Source organism: Corvus cornix, chromosome 17 (assembly GCF_000738735.6).
Source record: "Corvus cornix cornix isolate S_Up_H32 chromosome 17, ASM73873v5, whole genome shotgun sequence".
NCBI lineage: Eukaryota > Metazoa > Chordata > Aves > Passeriformes > Corvidae > Corvus > Corvus cornix.
The window spans coordinates 8932176-8956193 of record NC_046346.1 but is presented as its reverse complement, the minus strand read 5'-3'; the positions used below and the strand labels follow the sequence as shown (position 1 = coordinate 8956193).

The 24018-nt window shown below is 50.3% G+C and overlaps 1 protein-coding gene across 1 annotated transcript in view; it reads left to right on the top strand.

Annotated features, from left to right (window-relative positions):
• LOC104688232 (voltage-dependent N-type calcium channel subunit alpha-1B) overlaps positions 1-24018 on the top strand; it is a 261393-nt gene that overhangs the window by 220316 nt on the left and 17059 nt on the right. Inside the window, 6 exon segments of the mRNA XM_010397632.3 lie at positions 4037-4153; positions 6877-6942; positions 7479-7570; positions 9207-9357; positions 10801-10928; positions 17259-17355. Of these exon segments, the coding sequence (XP_010395934.3) occupies positions 4037-4153; positions 6877-6942; positions 7479-7570; positions 9207-9357; positions 10801-10928; positions 17259-17355 (651 nt within the window).

Here is a 24018-nt window from a genome sequence, read left to right as displayed (position 1 = left end):
AGGGAATGGGCACGGCCCTGAGGCTGCCAGAGCTGCAGGAGCGTTTGGACAGCGCTGCCAGGGATGCCCAGGGTGGGGCTGTTGGGGGGTCCGTGCAGGGCCAGGAGCTGCACTGGATGATCCTGGTGGTCCCTCCCAGCTCAGGAAGTCTGTGATTCTGTCAGGGAGGGAATGAGGAAAGTTCTGGGCATCACACACAAAATAATGTTTCCAGCATTCCTGACTCGGCATGGAAGGACTGATAGGATATCCCAACAATTGCAGAGTCCTCACGGCACAGACAAGGGTGGCAAAAATCTTCAGCCTCTTAAAATCAACAGTGGGTTCCTCAAGCTCCAGATGAAGCCAAGACCCTGTGCAAGGTTCAGGAAAACTTCTCCAGTGCTGGCAATACCATGGATATTTAAATGGGAACACAGCTGTTTCCTCATCAGTAATTCCTGAATTAATTAATGAATAAGGTGGTTCTTGTTGATGCCAGGTGAAGAGAAGTCCTAAAGCTTCCTGAGTGATCCCATTCTTGGCTTGGTCAGATGCCTCTTCCTGCAGCATCCCTGTGGGCAGAGGGAGCAGCTCCTGTGCTGGACAGGAGCCACTCTGGTGCTGAAGGCACTGGGAACAGATCCTGTGTGCCCTGTTCTCCATGGCTTTCCTGCTTTTCAGTATGGAAAACTCTGGGAGGACATGGAGCTCCTGGAGTCCAGAGGAGGCCATGGAGATGTTCCCAGGGCTGGAGCCCCTCTGCTCTGGAGCCAGGCTGGGAGAGCTGGGGGTGCTCACCTGGAGAGGAGAAGGCTCCAGGGAGAGCTCAGAGCCCCTTGCAGGGCCTAAAGGGGCTCCAGGAGAGCTGCAGAGGGACTGGGGACAAGGACACAGAGGGACAGGACACAGGGAATGGCTTCCCACTGCCAGAGGGCAGGGCTGGATGGGAGATTGGGAAGGAATTGTTCCCTGGGAGGGTGGGCAGGCCCTGGCACAGGGTGCCCAGAGCAGCTGGGGCTGCCCCTGGATCCCTGGCAGTGCCCAAGGCCAGGCTGGACATTGGGGCTTGGAGCAGCCTGGGACAGTGGGAGGTGTCCCTGCCCATGGCAGGGGTGGCACTGGATGGGCTTTCAGGTCCCTTCCAACCCAAACCAGTCTGGGATTCTATGAAAACAACCTAAGAAAGGGTAACGGAGGAGGCTCCCATGGTGGGACAGCCTTCAAGGGCAGCTCTTTATCCCTGGTGTCTATTCTCCCTGTTTCCCCACTGCTTCCCAGTTTTCTTCAGGGATGCATCTCCCATCTCCTGTTGTGGGAAGTGGTGGCAGTGCCCGGCCATGCCCAGACCCCCAGGCCCTGGCTGGTGCCTGGTTCCTTCAGTACCAGACCTGTCTGTTTTTGAAAAACAGCAACAGGCCACGGGGAAATGATTTTCCAAACAGAATTTGTTATTTCTCAGATGAATGATAAAATCCTAAAGCTCCCGTGCCTGTTGTGAGCACTGTAAGCATCTGTGCAACAGGAAAGCACAAAAAAACCTGGAAAGGATGATTTTGATAACCCAAATATCAGATGTGTGTCATGGCACAGAGGTGGCACAGTGGGAGGAGAATTGATGCCAAACTATTTTACCCGAGAAATACGGCAAGGTGGAGTTTCCCCTTTGGCTGCATGCGATCCCAATTCCTGCCTGGAGAGCTGAGGTGTTGGAGGATGGGATTTCTCCGTGGGGTGCTGAGGGTGCCACACCCATGGAGCCCTTCCGGCCACCACCAGCGTGGGGAACTTCGCCTCTCTCCGCGCAGTGCCGAGAACGCTCCTTCCAACAGTCTCAGGGTGTCGGTGATGGGGGATTTTCCTGGGTTGGGAGTGATTCCACACGGAGCTGAGGCTTTCACTGCTCTTTAGGAAGCAGCAGTGCCAGAGCCACATAGGGAATCTGGGGGGGAAAAAAAAATCTATGGATTGTTTGTCCATCTAAATCCCAGGGAATAGGGGTTACAGACATAACTGCACAGTTTCAAACCCCTTTTCCCATTTATATCCCTTTCCCATGGGCAGCACTGGGGTGGCTCAGCTTGCAGGGAGCCCAGCCCAAAGCAGGTGTTAAACATCCTGTCAGCTGGGATGATGAGGTTTTAGCAAAGCCTGAGCAGGACAACATTCCTGCTGTTGGGCTGCAGTTACGTGGGAAGAGGGAGATCCCGCAGAGATGGATCCTGTGCCTCTGCTCCTCCTTGGAGCCAGAGGATTGTGCACAGGAAAGATCTGGCTCGAGCATTGCTCTGAAGTTAAAATCAGACTTTGAGGCCTAAGTGCTGCCAGCATTACCCATAAGGTCTGACCCAGGTCCCACAGGTGGGGAGATCTTCCTGATTAAGAGGGGCTCAGGGTTAAACCTCTGCCCTGCCCTGGGACCGGCTCCCAGTGGGACCAGGGGATGAAGAACCCCTTTAGCGATGCCCCCGTTACCCAGCTCTGCCCCAGGGGCCTGCCCTGCTCAGGTGAGTGCGGCTGGACTGTTGAGGAGGGAAGGTAAGCGCTGTGAAAACAAACCTGGAGCTGATGCCGAGACAAACGGGACATTTTCAGTGCCTGTTTCACTGCCCAACCCAGGGGAATCCTCGCTTGTGCTTTGCCTGCTGGAGCTGGGTTCTGTTGCTGGCTTGAATGAGCTCAGTGTTGTCTGCTCTTTCATTGAACATTCCTGTGCTTTTCTCTTTTCTCTTTATTTGAAAGATCGAGTCTGATTTTCGGTCTGTGCCTAACTCTGAGCTGCTTGTGTTTTAAACCTGAGAGAAACCGAGTGCATGCCTGAGACTGAGTTCTGGAACTCTTTGATGGGATTGGTGGAATGCAATGCTAATGGCCCCAAAACTGAGCTGGCATTGAAAGAATCAATAGATCCAACAAGCCCCCCAATTTCAGCATGAGCTCTGTAGCCAAATGAGCAAGAAACATGGGTCAGTTCAATGTGACTTCTGGTAAAATAATCCAAGGGAAATCCTATTTTTGCTCATCTTTACCAAGCAGAGCTCCTTACGATTATATTTGCTGCTCCACTGCTCTGTAGTTTAAAGTGGGATGTTTTCTCTCTTTAGCTCACTCAGTCAAATAAGTGGCTGTGATCAGAGAGCCACAAATAAGTGAATTATGGAAAGGGGGAATATTTTTCATCTCCTTAAAACAGGAGGGCAAGAGGGATCTGGCTTTTGCATGTTTTGTTTTGGAAAGAACCCTCTCTAGATTAGCTCATTGGGGCAAGAATCCTCTTTTCCCTGAAGGAAAGAAAAAAAAAAAATGGGGTGAGGGGTGGGGAAAATCCTAGAAAACAAATGGAAATCAGAACCTGCCTCCAGCAGTTCTTTGATCCACCTGTGAAGACACATTTAATGAGAATTTGGAAAACCAGCAGGTTCCTAAGGCATCTTCCTGCTGGTGAAAGCTCAACCTCCCCAATTGACTCGCTGCCCTTGATCCATCTTCCAAACAAGCTTCTGGTGCCGTTTCTCCTTGAAAAACCTGTCCAGTTACACGCTGAGTAAACATTGAAAACCTCCAGGCTGGAAAACATCCTCATTCTTCCAAGGATGTTTGAGTCTTCACTGGACAATGCCTTTCTTTGTCACGCCGTCCCTTGCGAGTGTCTTGGCTTCAGTTCAATTCCCTGTGGAAACAGAGCTGACCAAGACTTCCAACCAACCTCATTCCTTTACGAAATGAAAATCCGGCACCATCCCCCTCTCCCTGAATGTTTAGGGGGAGAAAATCTGCCTTGCTCAAAGCAAATCAGCCCTCCCTGGACAGCGTGACAGGGCCTTTTCCTTTCCTCTCATTGACCCAGTAGCAGAGGGGAGGGCTCTTGTGGAGAGGGGTTTTCTCATTCTTGCTGCATGTGGAGTGATCTGCACTGACGAATGTTTCTTTTGGAAGGTTTTCTGGTGGCCGATTTGCTGCTTAGATCGTGAAGCTGGTAATTTTAATTTCTTTTTTGCGGGCTGTGGTTTCGGATCGCGGTCGTTTCTGAAGGACACAAAACCTTTACTTTCCGCAGGACAACTTCATCAACCTCAGCTTCCTGAGGCTCTTCAGGGCAGCCAGGCTCATCAAGCTCCTCCGCCAGGGCTACACCATCCGCATCCTGCTCTGGACATTCGTGCAGTCCTTCAAGGTGAGCCTTGGCAATGTGGGAGGCAGGGAAGAGACTTGGGGAGAGGCTCGTGCTTGGCGCATCTGGAGCATCTTCCAGTGAGGATCCAAGAGCTTCCCTTGCCTTGGAACGGCCTCTCTGCACCTCTACGGAGAGATTACAGGAATTCAGGGTTCAGGAATTATTCAGGAAAGAGGATTGGTGAGCACTGCCCAGCCCCAGGAATATTAATTCTGCGGAAAAGCAAACTGGTTAGCACCAGGAATATTAATTATTAATTAAATCGGTTATCATCACAAGGAAGATTAATTCTGCTAAAAGAGAACTGGTTAGCACTAACTATCCCCAGGAATATTAATTCTGCAGAAAAGCAAACTGGTTAGCACCAGGAATATTAATTTTCAATTAAACTGGTTAGCATCCCAAGGAATATTAATTCTGCAGAAGAGAGAACAGGTTAGCACTGCCCAGCTCCAGGAATATTAATTCTGCTAAAAGTGAGCTGGTGAGCACTGCCCAACCCCAGGAACATTAATTTTCTACAGCAAAGAGACCAGGTTAGCACTGCCCAGCCCCAGGAACATTAATTCTCCAGAAAAGAGACCAGGTTAGCACTGCCCAGCCCCGGAACGCTGCATTTTGGAGGATGAGGCTGAAGGGCTGCTTGCTCATGCGAACTCCAGCAAGTGCTCAACGCTCAGGTTGCCCTTGAAACTACCCCAAAATCCCTCTGGCAAAGTCTGGACGCTCAGGTATTTGCATAAAGAAGTGGTGGCCTGACTGATAAGTGCCCTGTTCTTCACCTGCAGCCAGTGGAAAGTTAAATTACCTTCCCGAGGATTTGGGTGTGGTGGGATCTGGCAGAGGTGAAACTCAGCTTACAGCCACAGGCCTGGGTTTGATGATGTGGAGGATTAAAAAAAATGAGGTTTTGTTGAGGTTTTGTGGTGAAGTTGAGGCAGATGCTTTGCCTCGTTTTCTTTACCTCTGCCCTTCCCTCCCACCAATCCTCAGCACACTGAATTAGCTGTTTCCTAGATCTAAATAAGAGCCCCCCTGTCCCAAAACTGGTTATTTTTACAGCTCTCTGCTGGTTTGCAGCCCATTTTTCATTGTTTTATGCTTTAACTCTGGTCCTGGGGCTTGCTCAGGTTCTGCAGTGCAGGGAGGAGAACCCAGAATGTGGAATTGGGATTTGTGGCTCTGATACCGGGCTCTGGCACTCCGGGATTTACGGGCTGTGAGCTGTGGGTGCAGACTCCCTGTCCCTGCTGTGGGGTCTGCAGGTGTAAAGTGTTCCCAGGCAGCACAGAGTGGATGGATACCGGGAGAGGGGGCTCAGCCACGGCCCTTTCCAGCACAATTCCAACCCTTCCCAAAGCCTGTGTCCAGAGTGTGGCCCTCAAGTGGAGCCAGGCCGTTCTGTGCTTCATGAGGACCTGTTTGTCTGTCTCTCCCCTCAGTGCTGAGCTCTCAATCCGTGTCCCTCATGCAAAGGTGTCCAGCAGACACCACATCAGCCCTTTTTTTCCCAGTTTTCCCCCAGGTTTTCCCCAGAGGTGCCTCAGGCCCAGCAGCACCGACCGGGCCAGGGATGGGATTGTCCCGCTCTGCTCGGGGCTGGGGCAGCCTCAGCTCCAGTGCTGGGCACCTCGATAAGAAAAAGACCTAAAGCTGTGAGGGAGTGTCCAGAGGAGGGACACGGGGATGGGGAAGGGTCTGGAGGGGCCCGTGAGGAGCAGCTGAGGGCACTGGGATTGTTCAGCTGGAGCAGACTGAGGGCAGAGCTCCCCGGGGGCTGCAGCTCCTCCCGAGGGGCAGCTCCGATCTCTGCTCCTGGGCCAGGGACAGCACCCAGGGAGCGGCTGGAGCTGGGCCAGGGCAGGCTCAGGCTGAGAGCAGGGAAAGGTTCTTCCCCCAGAGGGTGCTGGGCACTGCCCAGGCTCCCCAGGGAATGGGCACGGCCCCGAGGCTGCCAGAGCTCCAGGAGCGTTTGGACAGCGCTGCCAGGGATGCCCAGGGTGGGGCTGTTGGGGGGGCTGGGCAGGGCCAGGGGCTGCACTGGATGATCCTTGGGTGTCTTTTCCAACTCAGGATATTTCTTGATTCTGCAATGCCTACTGGGCTCCCCTCGGACTGCAGAACTCCTGCCCCAGGCATCACAGGTGCTGGCCCAAGGGCAAGACTTCTCAGGTTTTTGAGCTATTACTAATTAAGAGGCATTAATTACCCATTCATTTAGCCCAAGTGGAAAATAGCTGTCACTCTCAGCCTGGGTGATGTAATTACATTGCAGCCTTCACTGATTTCTTGCTAAAACTCAGAATCTTTTTGTCCTCCTGGGATCCCAAACTGTGCCTGTTTGGAACTCATTTCTGGGATGGACATTTCTTTTCCTCAGACTGAACTTACAGCAAGGTCATTAAAAATTAACGTTCCTACAATTATGCACACAAAGTTCCAGGGCCTGCTGGAAGCTCCAGTGTTCACTGCTGATCCTTGGACTGTGTTTCCCTTGCTTGCTGCTTCCAAGGATACAGAGAGCCCTTGGAAAGCCCTGACTGTTGTGTGATCAATGAGTACCTGGCTCCAGGGGGTTGTCTCCTGAAGGCTGCCAGAAGTGTTGATATTCTCTTCCCACTTCCTTCACCTGAAGGACAAATGCCTCAAAACTCAGTCAGTCCTGCCTGGGAATTGGATGTTTGCATTTGCTATCATTAATCCCACTTTTTCCTTTCCCACAGGCCTTGCCTTATGTGTGTCTCCTCATTGCAATGCTCTTCTTCATCTATGCCATTATTGGCATGCAGGTAAAATATGGAATTCTTTCATTCTGGCCATGGGTTTGTTCAGGGGGCAGATGGGTTGTTGCCTCCACAGCAGGAGGGATGATTTGGGATGAGGCAAAAGCTCTTCTTGTCTGGTGTCAGGTAAATTAGAAATGAAAAAAAGGCCTCTTTTTCTACTTTCATTGTCCCCAGTGAGCTGGACAAAGCAGCTGTGGGCACGAGCCTGGGTCACATTTCCAGCTGGACATCCACGAATCCCATGGGAAGAGACATCCCCTGGGTATGGACACATCAGGAGGCTGAGAGGAGGGAGCAGCCCAGGCACTGCACCTTCCTGAGAAGAAATAATGAAGTTTTCTGGGCCTGGGAAGGACCTGTGTGAACACAAAGCGCATTAATCTTGTGTTTGATCTCCAGGACACATTTTTATCTCCCTTTTCAGCACAGAAATTATTCCAGCTCTTGAGAGCCCTTAAACCAGGACAGATTCTTTCCCTGCCTTGCTTTCCAACTCCACTTGCTGTGCTTGGCTGAATCCCCTCTGTTTCCCGTGGCAGGTATTTGGGAACATTGCCTTAGATGATGAAACCTCCATTAATCGGCACAACAACTTCCGAACCTTCCTCCAAGCCCTGATGCTCCTGTTCAGGTAAGGAGAGGACAAAACACCCTCTGGTTTGGGTGTGAACAGCAAAACCATCTTGGTGCAGGTGCCAGCTGAGCTGCTCAGACTCCAGCACGCTTTAAAACAGGGATTTGTGTAAATTATCCATTCCTGCTTCCTCCTCCTCCTCGGCAGATCGGATTCAGCCCCTCCACAAAGTGTCACCCAGAGCTGTGACAACCCACAGTCACCTCAGGCAGAAGCTGAATATAGGGCAGGACCCCCCTGGTTTTGATTGATGGGTTTCCTGTCCCGAAGCTTCGTTTCTTTTAACTTTTGAAGAGAATTCCTTTAATTGGTCATTTTTGCATTACAAGCAAGCCAACAGTTCCTCCACCAACACCGTTCTCCTGTGCTTCACAATTCACATGTTTCCCTCTGGGTTCATCCTGCCTGGAAATGCAGCATTTCCAAGTGAAAAACCAATCTATTAAATAACAGATTTTCATTTTAAGAGCTGGCAGAACAGGCCCTGCTCCAGCTCGGGGCAGTTTGGGGGTGATGCTCCTCATCCAGCTGTGGAGACCCCCCCAGTGAACACCAGTCCCTGCCAGCCCTGCCAAGGCTCAGCTCTGAGGGCTCTGTGGTGCTTGGAACTGGATCCTTGCCTGGGATTTGGTTTCCATAATTTCTGTGAAGCCACAGAGCAATGAAATCAGTCCCCTCTAGCTCAGAATAATCACTGGGCTCAGAACTCTGAATTTTAGTAAAACTGGGTAATTGTTCAGCCTCGTGGTCCCTTCCCAGACCCACTGCAGGGGGGGTGAGGAGCAGGGGCAGCAGGATTGGGATGGGCACTGGTTCCTGCACAATCCCCCACAAAGGGATGGGACCTTTGGCACCCAGGCACCAGTGGGGAAATCCGCTGTAATTCACAATAGCCTGGAAGTTTTTCCAGTTTGGATGGGGCACGGAGTTTTCCCAAAGAAACAGGGCCAAAGTTGGTGTGCTGGCTGTGGGAATTCAAGGCAAATTAACACTGAGGGAAGCAGGAATTCAGAGCAAGTGCATGTGGAGAATCCCTGACTTCCAAACCAAGCGTGCACTTCACAGGGACTGCTTTATTCTGGGGACAAACCCTCTGGGCCTCCAAATTTTTTCCTTTTGGCTCTTTTCTCTCGATGGTAGAAGTTAGAGGGGGAGGAGGGAATTCATGAAAAACACCCAGGAGACTGTGATGAAAAAGAGACCCAAGTCCCACCAGCCCATGCTGGAATTTATCTGCCTGCTAAAGGAAATCAGAGATTCCAGCAGAGAAGCCTGGTTTCATTTCCCATCCTCTCCACTGGGTTCAGAGCCAGCACTAGGTTCAAAAGGCAACAATCTAAGCTCTGTTTACTTAGACTTGCAGTTTAAATCAATCTGGTTTTATCCTCCACAAAAGCAATAAAGCTTTTAGCCTACCTGAGCCTGGCTGGTTTCTTTTACCCCCCTATAACAGAGGGAAATGTCCTTTCTCCTTCCTTTTCCACGGGTAGTTCCAATTCCCAGTGTAAATACAGCCTCTCCTCCTGGACACAACCTCCCACCTAATTAATTTGGTTAATTGGGTGCAGCAATACTGTGAGGTGGCTGGCATGGGGAGGGGTGGATGAACTCAGCCTCTGCCCTTGTGTTGCAGGAGTGCCACGGGGGAAGCCTGGCACGAGATCATGTTGTCCTGCTTGAGCAACAGAGCCTGTGACCCCCTCTCTGGCCTCACCAAAAAGGAGTGTGGCAGTGATTTTGCCTATTTCTACTTCGTGTCCTTCATCTTCCTCTGCTCCTTCCTGGTAAGTCAGTCCTGATCCCCACAAAGTGGGGGTGCTGGCGTGGTTCCCCCAAACCCTTCCCAGCCCAGCCCTTTGCCTCCTCCTCATCCCTAATTATAATTTAGACACCACCAAGCCAGCTTTGCTAAACCCCATTTATCATCCTGCTGCTAAAACCCCCAAAGAGATCATTCAGTCATTAAAGGGAAGGGTTTATCTTTCTTCTCACAGCAGGGGCTACTATTTGGAATTAAGCACGAATCGGGTTTGTCTTGTAACATCCCTTTGGAGGAGGGCATTGGGGAAGGCAGGGTGACAACAGCCGAGGTCAGCAGCATTTCCTGGGAGCATCACACTCATTCCACAGAATCCCGGGATCTGCTGAGATGGAAGTGACCCACAAGGATCATTTGTTTGCCAAACAAATGTAAAAATCACTCTTTTTTTCTGCCAGAAAAGCTTTGGACATGAAAACACTCAGCTGGGCTTGGTGTTTACCCGTGGTCGTGGTGGAGCTGAGCTTTACAAGGTGCCAGGGCCTTCCTGAACATCCATAACCGCCTCCCTGCTCCTTGGGTCACTTCCCAGCCCTGCTGGGACAGAGGAACAGAAAAGCAGGGACAGGGACCCGGTTAAAGCTCGTGCAGGATGAGGTGAAAGCTCTGTGATGTTCCAAAAAGCAGCACACGGAGCCTTCGCTCAGCTCCATGGGTTTGCTTTAAAATCCCACATCTGATGCTCTGTGCAGCCAATCCCTGCTATCCTCAGAACCCTTCCACCAGGAAAAGGACTCCCTGTGGCAGTTTGGAGCTGGATATGGACACACCAACTTGAGTGCCCCCCCCCGAGATCCTTTGTGTGCCACCCGTGGATTATTTCTTGTGCATGTCTTAAAAAGCTGCAGCTCTGAAAGCTGATCCAAAGTTAATGCTCCATTTACTGATTCCTTCAGCATTCTGAACTTTAAACCCAAATTCTTCCTGTCTTCCCTTCCCTTCCCTTCCCTTCCCTTCCCTTCCCTTCCCTTCCCTTCCCTTCCCTTCCCTTCCCTTCCCTTCCCTTCCCTTCCCTTCCCTTCCCTTCCCTTCCCTTCCCTTCCCTTCCCATTTTCTTTCCCTTACCATTTTCTTTCCCTCCCCTTCTCCCTTCTCTTTCCCCTCTTCTCCTTTCCCCCTTCTCTTTCCCCTTCTCCTTTCTCCTCTCCCTTCTCCTTTCTCCTCTCCCGTCTCCTTTTCTCCTCTCCCGTCTCCTTTTCTCCTCTCCCGTCTCCTTTTCTCCTCTCCCTTCTCCTTTTCTCCTCTCCCTTCTCCTTTTCTCCTCTCCCTTCTCCTTTTCTCCTCTCCCTTCTCCTTTTCTCCTTCCCTCTCTTCCTTTTCCTTCTCCCTCCCTTTCTCCTTTCCCCCCTACCTTTTCCCCCTTCTCCTTCCCCTTCTCCCTCCCTTCCCTGACCCCATCTCCCCGCAGATGCTGAACCTGTTCGTGGCTGTGATCATGGACAATTTCGAGTACCTGACCAGGGACTCCTCCATCCTCGGGCCCCACCACCTGGACGAGTTTGTCCGGGTGTGGGCTGAGTACGACCCCGCAGCCTGGTACGTGCTGGGACACCGGGGTGGGACAGAGGGGACACCGGGGTGGGACAGAGGGGACACTGCTGCACCTGGGCACGCTCAGAGCCTGTTTTAATGGGAACATCTCCAGGATCTGAGATTATATCAGTGTTAAAAGCTCCGATTCCCTGAGCGCTGGAGAGGAACAAACCTGGTGTCACTGCAAGGGCGTTTCCTTCACACACCCCCCAACCCCTGAGAGCAAAGCACAGCCCAAAATTAACAGATTAACGGCCTCAATTCCACTGATCCTGCCTAAATGACCCTGTAAAAAAGCTATTTAGCACTTCGAAAAGGAGCTTCTGGTTCCTGCGTCCCAGGCCGGAGACGAAAATCCGCAAATCTCTGGCTGTTGGCAGCGCTGGAGGGAGTGGGAGAGGTTCTCCCCTCATTTGTGCAGCGTTTTTCTGGTTGAGATCCGCCTTGGTGGTTCCCCAAATGCTGTGCAGACACCTCAGGAGAGGATGTGCTGCATCTGAGTCAGGTTCTGATTCCATCGCCTGCCTTCTCCCACCCGCTCCCAGAGGGAATGAGATGATGCTCCTCAGCGTTAGGGTGGTTTCCTGAAAATATGGGAATTTTTGAAACAGCCTTTCCTCATTAAACACAACGTTTTCCCCTTGGAAGCCTCCTTGTAATGACATCAAACTCTGTGTGGGAATTTTGGTCTTTTGAGTGATGTTTAGCTCTGGACTTGCAGTTGAAACTTAGGAAAATAATCGGGATAAAATGAAACGGGCCAAAGTTTGGAGGTGTCTCATTCTTAGAGAACTCTGATAAAATATTCCTTATTTATGAGGGGGTTAAAGGAGGGGACAGTTCTCACACACTGGACAATGAGATGTTTATTTTATGGTGGGTTTGTTTATTTCTTTTATTTCTTCCAAGACACAGGGGAAGCTGCACGCTGGGCTTAGGCAGGGGAGCAGCAGCACAGACCCAAAATTAAGGAATTTTTTCAAACTGAGGCCTAATGGCCCTGCCCAGAGATCAATTCTAGAGCAGGACTGGTTTAGTATTTTGGTTTTCTGTATTGCTGCACCACAGGTGATGGGGTTGTTCTCATTTCTAGATGCTCCGTCCCAGGTCCCAGTAATTCCCTTGATAATTCCTTCTCTTTGGGAATTTGCCTTTTTGTTAATTTAAAGCTCTCCTCATTTTGGATCCCCTTTTCCTCCCCCTGAGTTCCTGTGCCATGAATCTCCTCTGGATTTGTGATGCCTCCCAGCTCCTCCAATCTTTCCCCTCTTTTTGTGTTTCCCTTCAGCAGAGACAGAGGCAGGAAGTGTTTGGATAACCAACATCTCAAACTCCCTGCTAGGATGCAATTAAACTGCTTTAAAATCTCACTTAAAAATGATTTAGGCCAACTTTAAATGGAAACTTGTTCCAAAAAACCTGCATTTCTCTGAACTGTGGGGGATTTTAACTGCTCCAAGCTTCCCCTACTACCAGGCTGAATATTTACTCCACAGTTACTACCAGCTTGTCATCTCCAGGCAGATTTTCATCCCCACGAGCTCTGTGACACAGCAAATCCTCTGTGGGGATTTAGGAGGCATAAATAGCTTTTCTTTTTCCCTTTTTCCAATCCAATCCTGCCTCTTCCCACTGGAAAATCTCAATGAGGCTGAAAACTCGGGAGTGCCTGGTTTAGAAAACGGCCTTGGCTCTACATCCGTGGGAGGAGGAACACGCCTGCAAGGGAAAAAATTGGGATCAATGTGGATTTTTAATGTTTCTATTCAGGAACTTTCCACCCAGAAGAGGCACCAGCGTTGAATTTACAGGAAGATTTCTCGCTCTATTAACTCTGAGCAGAGCCTGAGTCACTCAGGGGCCAAACCTTCCACTCCCCGAGCTGTTAATGCAGAAGATGTCAGATATTGAGATACTAATTCTGCTTTTTTTTCTCTGACCCTGTTCCCTTTTCTCTCCAGTGGGAAATTATTGAGTATGAATAGTTCCGCTGGAATCACATTTTCAGAAGTGGCACTAAAATCTCCACAAATCTGAAATCCTTTCACTCTTTAAGGCCAGAACTGATCCTTTAATGATTTTGATTTAATACCTTTCTGATCTTACAGGTCTTTTCCAACCCGAATGATTTTATGATTTGATTATTCCATGATTTGGGCTGAATGTGGTCACTCATTGATCACTTCTCCCAAGGTCTCTTCCTTGATTATCCCAAGGAAAAGGGAATTACAGTGTTTATCCACTTCCCATAGCTTGAGACCCTCGATGGGAGATGCTCTACAATTTCTATATCTTTATTATATAGATAATATTTTAAACACAACTTAATGCGTATTTTATCCCTATTTCTGGTATCACCTTCTGTTTTGTTACAAAACCCAACTCCCTGGAAACTTTCCTGGGGAAAAACGTTCAAAAGGAAGTAAAAAAGGCAGTTGGGAACTGTTATTCCAGCTGTGCCACATTCCCTAGGGGTGAACGTGGGAAAACTGCTGGATTCAGGGGTGACAAAAGCCTTGAACTCACAAAAAAAGAGGGATTGAGAGAAATGGGGAGCACAGGGTGGTTTGGTGGGAGTTAAGAAAGGAGGGAAAGCACAGGATTTAAGGATGAACTGGGAAAGAAAACATAATTGGATTTCTAGAAGCTTTAATTTGTTCAACATACAGAAAGTGAGTTCTTGATCCGTTTTATTCCTCTCCCAGTGCACACCCCATGGAGACACTGGGAATGTCGCTCTGGCCATCCCATTCCCATCAGTTGTCCCCCAGAGCACTCAGGAGGAGCTGCAGGAGCTCCCAAGGGAGCTCTGAGCTCGCTGGGATAATGGGATGCTGAGGAAAATCCAATTTAAACAAGAGGTTGTGGCTGCTCCATCCCTGGAAGTGTCCAAGGCCAGGCTGGAGGGGCTTGGAGCAACCTGGGATAGTGGAAGGTGTCCCTGCCCATGGCTTTAAGGTCTTTTCCACCCCAAACCATTCTGGAATTCTCTGAACCTGGGCAAGGATCCCTGTTTGTCCTAATTTTGTGCCGTGATCTCCCAATGCAAAGCATCTGTTGGTTTTCCAGCCTTCCACGGACTCTTAGAGAGCTCAGGGAAGTGTTCAGCCGTATTTTCCATGCCCTGGTTTTCCAAAATCCTTCTGAAATTGTAAGGAAAGCGTAAACTTGGGGCCTCAGTTAAACCAACACCTTTTTAGACCCACGCTTAGGCCTGGAGCCAAGACTTGATCTCCCTCTGAATTCAGTCTGGACTTGACTGGGGAAGGCTTTGAGCAGACCTGAATTTTCCACATCCCAAAAAGCAGCAACACTGAAGGAGTTCTCCCAGAATATTCCAGCCTTGTTTACAGAATGCACCTAAACAAACACAGGGAGGCTGAACCATCCCAGTTTTCTTCGGAGGCCATTTTGAAGTTCAGCTCTTTTCACCTGTGAGTTGGTTACTCATAGAAGATTAAGAAATATAATGCTGCTGTTCAGTTAGCTGGGAATTAATGAGAGTGAGCACAAAGCTTCCATGAGGTGTCTGATTTCTCCTACTGCTAAGGAAAGCGGGATTTTCCCAGTGCCAGTGCCCAACACGGCTCTGGAGATGCCACTTTCTGCTCTCCCAGCAAACTCCTCATCCCCCAGGAATGGCCCTGCCAGGGTTATGTAGGAGGTGACAGTGGCAGGGAAATGTTCCCAAGGTTTTTGAAGCAACTAATTGGAATCCTGGGAATAATCCATTAAACACCTGTCCTAAAATCCTGGGAATAATCCATTAAAGAGGCTCTTTGTGGGCTGCAGGCTCCGGGCGTTGGGCAGCAGAGCCTGGAGGTCGATGCTCAGGCACAGGGAATTCAAACACGAGTGGGAAAGGAAACCAGATGTTTGGGAAGCCTTGCACATGGCACTGAAGGTTTCCCAGAGGGAAATCCAAGGATATGAAGTTGGGTGAGCAGTTGGAAGTTCCCTTTGTGTGTGGAAGTGGCTCCTTCCTTTCCAGACTAACCTTTCTTTTCAGCGTGTTTTGCCCTTCCAACTTCTCCTGTTTGCCTGTGGAAAAGCTGATTCTTCCCTGTTTGCCTGTGGAAAAGCTGATTCTTCCCCGTTTGCCTTGGGAAAAACTGATTCCTGTTGGATTTTGCTGTCATAACCTCTGGTGTTTCCTTTCCAGTTGCCGGATTCATTATAAGGATATGTACAATTTGTTACGTGTAATTGCTCCACCCCTGGGCTTAGGAAAGAAGTGCCCTCATAGGGTGGCCTACAAGGTTTGGAATTCCAGAGATCCCTCCAGCACCTCTAGTCCTGGTTCTGTTTCTTTTTATCCCCTCTTCCCTCCCCCCCCCAAGTGCAAATGCAACTGGTAGAGAAAAGAAACTGGAACGTGACGAATCCCTTGCCTGAAAAGAAGGAATGATTGACTGACTGCCTCCTTTCTCCTCCGTGCATCCCTTCCCTGTCTCCTCCCACACCCCAGCTGGCTGGAACAGGCAGTTTTATGAGACAGGGAACCCTCCAGCTTCCATCCTGCCAGCTCCAGCAGGGAATTGTTGGGGAAAAGCATCCCAGCACCCCAGCACTTCAATATATCCCAGAGAGAAACGTCATCCCAAGGTTTCCAGGGAGCAGCGAGTTTGGTTTGGCTTTGCGGCATTTTTGCTCCAGTCAAGTGATCAACTTGCCCTTTCCTGAACTGGAAAATCATTGGATCTGGGCAGAGATGAGGGATGAGCTTTTCATGGTGCCACAGCCAGGGATCACCTGGGGGTTAAATTATGTCCCTAAATTGTGGTGGACACCCAGGCAAACCTCCAGCTCATGGCACAGGGAGAGTTCACTGTGCTTGGGAGCCCAGGTGGGGGATTTGGGATGGATCTGGCCAAGAAATCAACGCAGGATGGGCTTCAGTGGGGACCCAGTTCCAGGCAGGGAGTTTCTTGGAGAGCAGAGGATGAAGGAGAAGGCTGGAAGCAGCCAGCCCAGAGCTTGCTTCTCTCCCCCACTCCAGCCCAGGTGTTTCCCACACCTGACTGAGGATTAGGAGCTCAGAGGAGACCCCACAGCCCAGCCCAGGAGCACGAGGGGAGCCAGGGGAGGACACTGGCTCCAGTTCCCATTTGTGTCTGTCAGCAGCCTTTAAATCAGCTCAGGGCTGGGAAAGCTGGGTAGGATTTTACTGGAATAGATGTTTTGGGGCTGGCTGAGTTGTCTCCTCCTTCTCCATCAAAGCTTTCCATAGAAATTGAGATCCATGTCAGGGCATTGGGCTGGTGGGAAGGTTCCTGCTTGGGAAAGGGGTTTTAAATGGGTGCTCAGGTTTTCCCTGCTGGTATAGAGGAGATGATAACACAATCTTGCTTTTCCAGGGGTTAAACTTTAATTAATAACATCCCTGGGTTCCCTCAGATGCCAGGCAGCACAGATTTGCACATTAGAATAAACAGTCAACTCTCTGGTAAGAAAAACTGAGATTGTCACTGTCCTGCTCCCAGTTCCAATGGTCACAGAAAAGTGAAGCAGGAATTTCTTGCTGGTTTGCACCCCGTGTCCTTCAGGGCAGGATTTTATCCACCACCACCGTGTGCTGAAGGGAGATGCCCTCAGCAATGCTCCCAGCTGCTCTGAGGGCCTTGCCCCAAATCTCCACAATTCCCAGTTGAGGTCGGCTTGGTGAAAGACAGGCCCCACCGAAAGTGAGGGAGGAGCAGGTCCCCTTCCCACCACCTGCCAGGGCTGGGCTCTGCTTTCACCAGCCCTGGGTTCAGGAATTTACCAAGTCCCCCCTCAGCTTGGAGTGGGAGCAGTCACAGCGTGTCCCTCAGCAAACCCCCCCGACTGGAAGGAAAGCTGGCTGTGTTCTCCCAGCCCTGTCCCATAACTCTGCCTGCCAGCTCTCCCTGCCGTCTGACCTGACTGGTTCGGGGGGTGACCGGGGGAACTCTCATCCCCCACCCTGCCAAGAGCCAGCCAGACCCAGCCCTGCCACCCCTTCTCCCCTGGGGGACATCCAGCACTCCCCAGGGGACATCCAGCATTCCCTAAGGGGACATCCAGCATTCCCCAGGGCCGCCCCTGCAGGAGGAGGAGACGTTGGGCGCTGAAACAGCAATGGAAGTGGAGCCACCTTTCTCCTGCCCCACCTCCCGAGTTTGGTTTATGTTTCCCGGAGAAATCTGATTAACCAGATCTCTGTTCTCTTGTCTGCTTTCCCTTCTCTCTCTCCTCCTTTTCATTTGCTCCCTTGTGTTGCCTTTTCCCCCCACCCCTTCCCCATTTCCCCCCGCCTCAATCCGGTTGGATTTCTGTGTCCTGGTGCTTTTGCCTCCGTCCCTGTGATCCCAGCGGGCGCATCAGTTACACAGACATGTACGAGATGCTGAGACACATGTCCCCACCTCTAGGCCTTGGGAAGAAATGCCCAGCTCGCGTTGCCTATAAGGTAGAAAACCTCCCCAGGAACCCCTGCCCAACCACTGGCTTTTTGTGCCGTGGCTGAAGTGGAGTTTCTGTGGCATTGGTGGTGTTCTTCGGGACTTTCCTGGTGCTTTCTCTGCTTTCCAAGCAAGATTTTGGATATTCTGGTTTTTTTGTTGTTTGTTTGTTTTTTGGGGGTTTTTTAATACATATATATAATTTTTTGGGGGTCTTTGAAACTCTGGCACATCAGTTTGTCTTTTAAGTATGTCTCTGCTCTCTCTCTCAGTGTTTCTTTCTCTTTTTTCTCTCATTCTGCTTCCATTTAGGTTAATTTGGGGAGGGATGGTGCTAATGAGCAAATTACCCCCCATTAGATCCCCATTTTTCTTCCTGGAGCTCTTTGTCTCACTAACCCTGCAGGAGAATGTTGTTTTTCCCTCCTCTTAATTAGACTGGAGTAATTAGAGTAGGCGTGAGCAAGCAATTAAACAGAGACAACACCTGAAGAGCTCCTGAAACACCCTCGTGGAAGAAATGACTTTAACAGAAAACATTTAGGACAGGGAGATGGAGAAATCACTCCGACTCATCATTGATTTGGCAAAACATTTTCATTGAGCCACCAAAGTGAATTCTATCCCAAAGGCTGCTGCCTTTGGAAATTCAGATGGAAACGGAGCAGACCCCGCTGAGGCAAGGCTGCCCTCCCAAAAGCTCTCAGGGTGCTTGGAAACTTCCATTTCCAGGGCGATTCCTTGGAGTTTTCCCTCCTGAACCTCACAGGTTTAGAGGGGGAGGTTGCTCAGAACCATTTATCACTGGTGTGCTTGAGAATCCATCAACCCAACAGGGGTTTTTGGCTGTTGGTGTCATTCCAGCCACCCCAAAAACTCAGTTCAGTGGATCCAGATCACAACAGCCCCTCCTGTACTGAGGGATTTTTCACTGAGGCCACATAAAACCAAGATTTTTGTCTTGAAGATGCTAAAGCTAGACCCAAACCTGGGTCTGATTCATTTAAGGCACGCAGCAGCAAGAAGTAGTTCAGGTAAATCTTCCTACAAGATCCTTCCTCAGCGTGCCAGGATTTAAAATAAAAGGCAAATGAAAGATAACCTTAAATCTCTCCAGTTAGGTGGCTTTGCTGTATTTGATTTGATTCTGGCCACTGTAACTGAGCTTGAGGAACCCAACTAGATCAAAATTCCAGGTCTCAGCTATTTCAGACACCAGTCATCCACAGAAATCCACGGATTTGCCACCCGTGAGTTCCCACTGGTTTAGCGGAGCTGTGTCCTGCTGAAAGGAGGTGTTTGCAGCTGGGAAACCAGATCTGCTCTGTGGCTGGACTAGAAGGATAAAACTTTTTTTTCCCCCCCCTAAATCTTGTAGAATTCAAAAAGGAAGAAAACAAAACGGAGTTAAAGAGATCATGTGTTAAAATAGGCATTTTCAGTAAGGCTTTGGGCTGGTTTTCACAGCTGACTTTGTGCCCACAGGCACTTCCCCAGCCTGGCTTTTCCGTGAGAATTTCCTGATACCTCCTTTAATTTGTCTGTTCTTACAGAATAAATCCCCAGAACTTGAGTGCATAGGAATGGCTTCTTTTTATAACCCCGACTCCTAATTTTTTGGAGACATCGTTAATTTTTCGTCATCGTTAATTCTTCATCTCTGAAGAAACCTCTGGATTGTGTCTGTGTCTCAGAGATGGGTTCAAACAGCTCCAGTCTAGGCTGAACATCGGATTTCTGCAAGTTGGGAGACGATCACATTCATTTTACACCTCATCAAAGAACCCTGAATTACAGTAAATAAGGATTTAAGACAAGATCAGGATTTCCCCCATGGATTAAAGCTGCAGTTCGGGCTGATCTCTCCCCCAGTTATTGCTGATAAAATCAAACCCTCATGGTTTAGGACTGGTTTTTGCTCCTTCCCTCCTCCACATCCATGGATTGGTGCTGGGCATCTTCCCCCCATGACTCTGGTGGGATGTGGTGTCCCCTGCCCTGCTCCTGCCAGGTGTCCCCCAGTGGTGTCACTCACATCCTCCCACCCCCCAGGCACTGACCCCTCCCCAGAGCCTGGAGAGTGTAGGTGTAGCTCAGTCAGTGCCAACAGCAGCCAGGGCTTTGTCTCTGCCCTATTTTCACCCTCTCCCTCTGATTTTTAAAACCCCTGACTCTTCTGTCCAGCAAAAGCTCTTCTGCCCCACACATCTCCCCTTTTTCTTTCCATGTCTATTTTTCCCTGTCCTCTTCCAAGGTTTTGTGTGTTTTCCCCATGTCTTTGTTGCCTTCTCAGTACGTCCACACTGTTTTTTGTTTGGATTTCCTCCTCTTTGCAGCCTCCTTGGCTGCTGTCCTTCCTTTCTGCTGTTTTCTGGTTCCCCTTTCTCAACTGTTCTCCTCGGTCAGCCTGACCTGCCTCTGCAGCTCCGTGTGCGTGGCTTCGCTGCTTCCTGGGGCTGCATGCCTGGGATCCTCGGGATGCGCTGCTTGGGCACCGGGAGAGCTCCATCCTGCACTGGGCTGGGGGGAAAAGGAACCCAAATTCCTGTGTGCAGTTCTGGGCCACTCACAGCAAGAAAGGCATTGAGGGGCTGGAGCATGTCCAGGGCAGAGAATGGAGCTGGGAAGGGGCTGGAGCCCCAGGAGAGGTGGAGGGAGCTGGGAAAGGGGCTCAGCCTGGAGCAAAGGAGGCTCAGGGGGGACCTTGTGGCTCTGCACAAGTCCCTGACAGGAGGGGCAGCCGGGGGGTCGGGCTCTGCTCCCAGGGAACAGGGACAGGAGGAGAGGGAACGGCCTCAGGCTGGGCCAGGGGAGGCTCAGGGTGGATATGAGGAAAATTTCTCCACAGGAAGAGTTTTCAAGTCCTGGAAGAGGCTGCCCAGGGCAGTGGTGGAATCACCACCCCTGGAGGGATTTAAAACCCTGCGGATGAGGATGTGGCACTTGGGGACATGGGTCAGTGGTGGCCTTGCAGTGCTGGGCCAGTGTTTGGGCTCAATGATCTTAGAGGTCTTCTCCATGTGAATGATTCTGTGATTCCATGAATTTTAAAGTCTTTTTTATCCAGTCAGATGAGAAGAGGGAAGAAAACCTCTTTGACTTCACTCTGGTGTCTTAGGGTTTGCTCATTGTCCCTGCCCATGGCAGGGGGTGGAACTGGATGAGCTTTGAGGTCCCTCCAACCCAAACCATCCTGGGATGATCCCAGAGCTGGGCTGCTCCAGAAGGATGCAGCGAGAGGGAGGAAGGCCACGGAGAGAAGAGTTAAAGCAGAGTAGAACCATTCCAACTAGGTCGGGGTGAATTATTCATAGCCAATAATTTATTCACCAAACTCAACCTCATTTCCCACAGCAGTGCTCCATTGTCCCAAATTTATTCCCATCTGGGGATCATTCCCAGAGCAGTTCCTGTCCCAGAGGCTGATGTGGTGCTCTTAATAACTCAAATCCATCGGGGTGCCAGTAGTTTTTCAGGCATTGTGTGCCCCTCTTCCTGCTCAGGGAAGAGGATTTAGGGTGCAGCGACTTTTTCTGGGTCAGGCCAGGAGCCAGCAGGACACCTTTGATCCCGGGATGAGTTTTCCCCCTATTCCTCCAACCCTTTCCCTGCTTGTTGGGCCATTGTCCAAGGAGTTCCTGAGCTGAGCCGAACGGGAATTTATTCCTGCCACAGAGCTTTGGCTCCTCGTTTGTTTAGTGGCAATTAAACAGCGCCGGGAGCTGCGGCGGGACCCGGCCGCGCACGGACCGAGCGCTGTCTCCCAACCCCGCTTCTAATCAGCTCCCCCTTCGTTATCAGCACAGCGCTAATTAGGAGACTCCGGAGACAACGGCGCGGCTCCTGCCTCCGGGGCCCTCTCCTGCAGGAGCATTAACGAGCTCCAAATCATCCTAATTAAAACGCGGGGCTGCGGAAGGGATCCCCACGCGCGGCCGGGAAAGCGGAGCGGGGACTCCACCTGCTGCCGGCTGCGCTTCCTCACCCGCCCCCGGAGGGGAGCAGGACCGGGGAAGTCCCTCCCTGCCAGCTCAGGGCACCTGGGAAGGATTTCCAGCTTTTTTTGCTGCTGCCTGTCATGAATTCACCTGAGCGCCCCTGGGTTGTGGCTGGCGCTTCCCAGCGCATCCCAAGTGATGCCCGTTCTTTATCAGCGCAGGGAAGGAGCAGCAGGCTCCTAAAATTTCCTTCTGGGATCCAGAAAGATGGAAAACTATCCAAAGTAGAGTTGGGGATTTTTTCCTGTTTTGGTTCAGTTATTTTTGTTGCTGTTGGGATTTTTTGGTTGGTTGGTCTTTCTTTTCCCTTTTCCCCTTTCCTTTTCCCCTTTCCTTTTCCCTTTCCCCCTTCCTTTCCTTTTCCCTTTCCCCCTTCCTTTCCTTTCCCTTCCCCCTTCCTTTCCTTTCCTTTCCCTTCCCCCTTCCTTTCCCTTTCCCTTCCCCCTTCCTTTCCCTTTCCCTCTCAATTTTTTGCATCCTGTTTCAAACCACGGGCTCTGAAACAGCCTTAAAGCACAACTTTAGCCAGAACAAACAGCAAAAACGGGGGGGGAAATCAATTTTTTTTTTAAACTGAGCACACTGTAAACAACTGGTTCAACTTTTTAAATCTATGGTCTTGTCCCTAAGTCTATGAGAAACATGGAGATTTTCTCTTTTAGCCTGGTTCAGGATGAAAAACAGAAGTTCTTGATGAATTTTTCAAGGAGAAATTTTGGGTCAAGGAGAATATTTTGAGTTTGAGAAATGTTACCAATTTCAATTGGATTCCTTTTAAATGGATCCTTTAGAAATGGAGAGGAATTAAACACAGATAAAATTAGAAAGCAGCCTGAAAAGGCTTGAAATTTCACACTCTGCAAAAGGAGATACTTTTATATATAAGGTTATTTTATAATATTGAAAGGAAAAAATGAGTATCACTTTTTATATCTCTTTGTTTGCAGTTACAGCCTTTCAGCTGCATTTGTGGCATCAGGAAAAGGCCCCAGACAACGTTCAGGGATCCAATCCCTCCTGGCTGTGCCAGTGTCTGGCTGATTCCTTGGCTCCTCTGGGTGCCCACAGTGATTTGGGACGTTGATTTGGGACGTGGGGTGAGCCATGGTTCACCCAACCCCTCCCTCACCACCACAGCCGCAGTGGCAGAGGATCAAAGATGAATAAATTCTTTTCTTCCAACTGCTCCATCCTCAGCAGCTCCAGAAATGCCAGATATTCATTTAAGGAACACATTTTCCCAAGCCAGGGCCTTCCAAGAAAGGAATTTTCACTGCTTTTGGGAGGGTCTTGGGTGGATTTTAGCTGAGGCCTTTTGGCTTTGGCTGCAGCGAGTTCTGAGGCATTTCTGTCTCATTTTATGGCTTTTTTTTGGCCAAGAAATGGGCAGCTGGAAGGTGCAGCTTGCAGCTCACCTTGGCAGGGGAAGAATTCCACAACTACTGTCCACAGGGAGGTGAATCCCAGTTTGTCACCCCAAGAGGACAGAGGGACACATCCCATGACAGCCTCCCCTCTCCTGCCTGCTGGAGCTGCCCATCCCTGATGGAGGAACAACTCAAACCCCTCTCTCTGCTCCTTGCTGGGTTCTCAGACTGGGAATTGCACTGACCAGGAGCTGTCTGAGTTACCTGTTTGACCAGTTTGGATACTGGGATGGAGAAGATGGCAGCGCAGAGGGAAATGCAGGGAGGAGGGAAAAGAGGTGGGGTAGGGAGAGCCTCTTCCAGGTGCACAATGGGAGTTTTGCTCAGCCAGCCTTCCTAGAATCCCCTTGGAAAATGTTCCCCTAAATCTTCCATCCCTGGCTAAAATTGAGGAGGAAAGCACTGCTCTGGACAGCTGTGGTGTGGCCTGTGTTCTGCATCCAAATCCTTTGGGAATTCAGCCTGGAAAGACACTCGGGGAGCCCTGGGATGTGGCAGTCACAAAGTGCTTTTTGGTGGTGGTTTCTGTGAGGATCGAGCTCTCTTGGGAATTATTCCTCATTTGCCTGTTCTTCACTTCCATGCATCTTCTTTCTCTCTCCATCCCTTGACTCTCTCCCACTCCAGTGGGATTCTGGGACTCTGAATGGTAACTGTGGACTCTCGTTGGTGTTTTTTGTAGCTTTTTGTGTGCTGAGGGCAGAATTGGAATTAAATCCTGTTTCATTTGACACCAGTGAACAGAACAAACCCTGTGGTGTTGCCAGCACTTGATGGTCACACACTGCAAAGGGAGGAGAGGCTGGGCTTTGATTTCCCTGGTTCTGAGGCTGGGCAGACATGGAATAACCTCTGGGCATGCTGTGAGGGAAATCTTGGAGATCACAAGGATTTGTCCTAGACTTTAGGTGACAGGGACGTCGTTCCAGTGGTTTCTTGTCCCCGCAGGATACAGTGAGAGCTGAAAATGTGTAATAAGATAAACAAGGAGATTTCAGCTCCTCTGGAGCCCATCTGAGCAGATTTTACACTGGACCAGCACTTTGTGCCCTTTGTCTGCTCATGTCAACACCAACAAGTGTCCCTTCGGGGGGAATTGTCTCCTTGGCTGGCAGGAGGTGCCAGAGTTGGAGTCTGGAAGTGTCCAAGGCCAGGTTGGATGGGGCTTGGAGCACCCTGGGGTAGGGGAAAGTGTCCCTGCCCAGGGCAGGGAGTGGAATGAGATGATATTTAAGGTCTTTTCCAA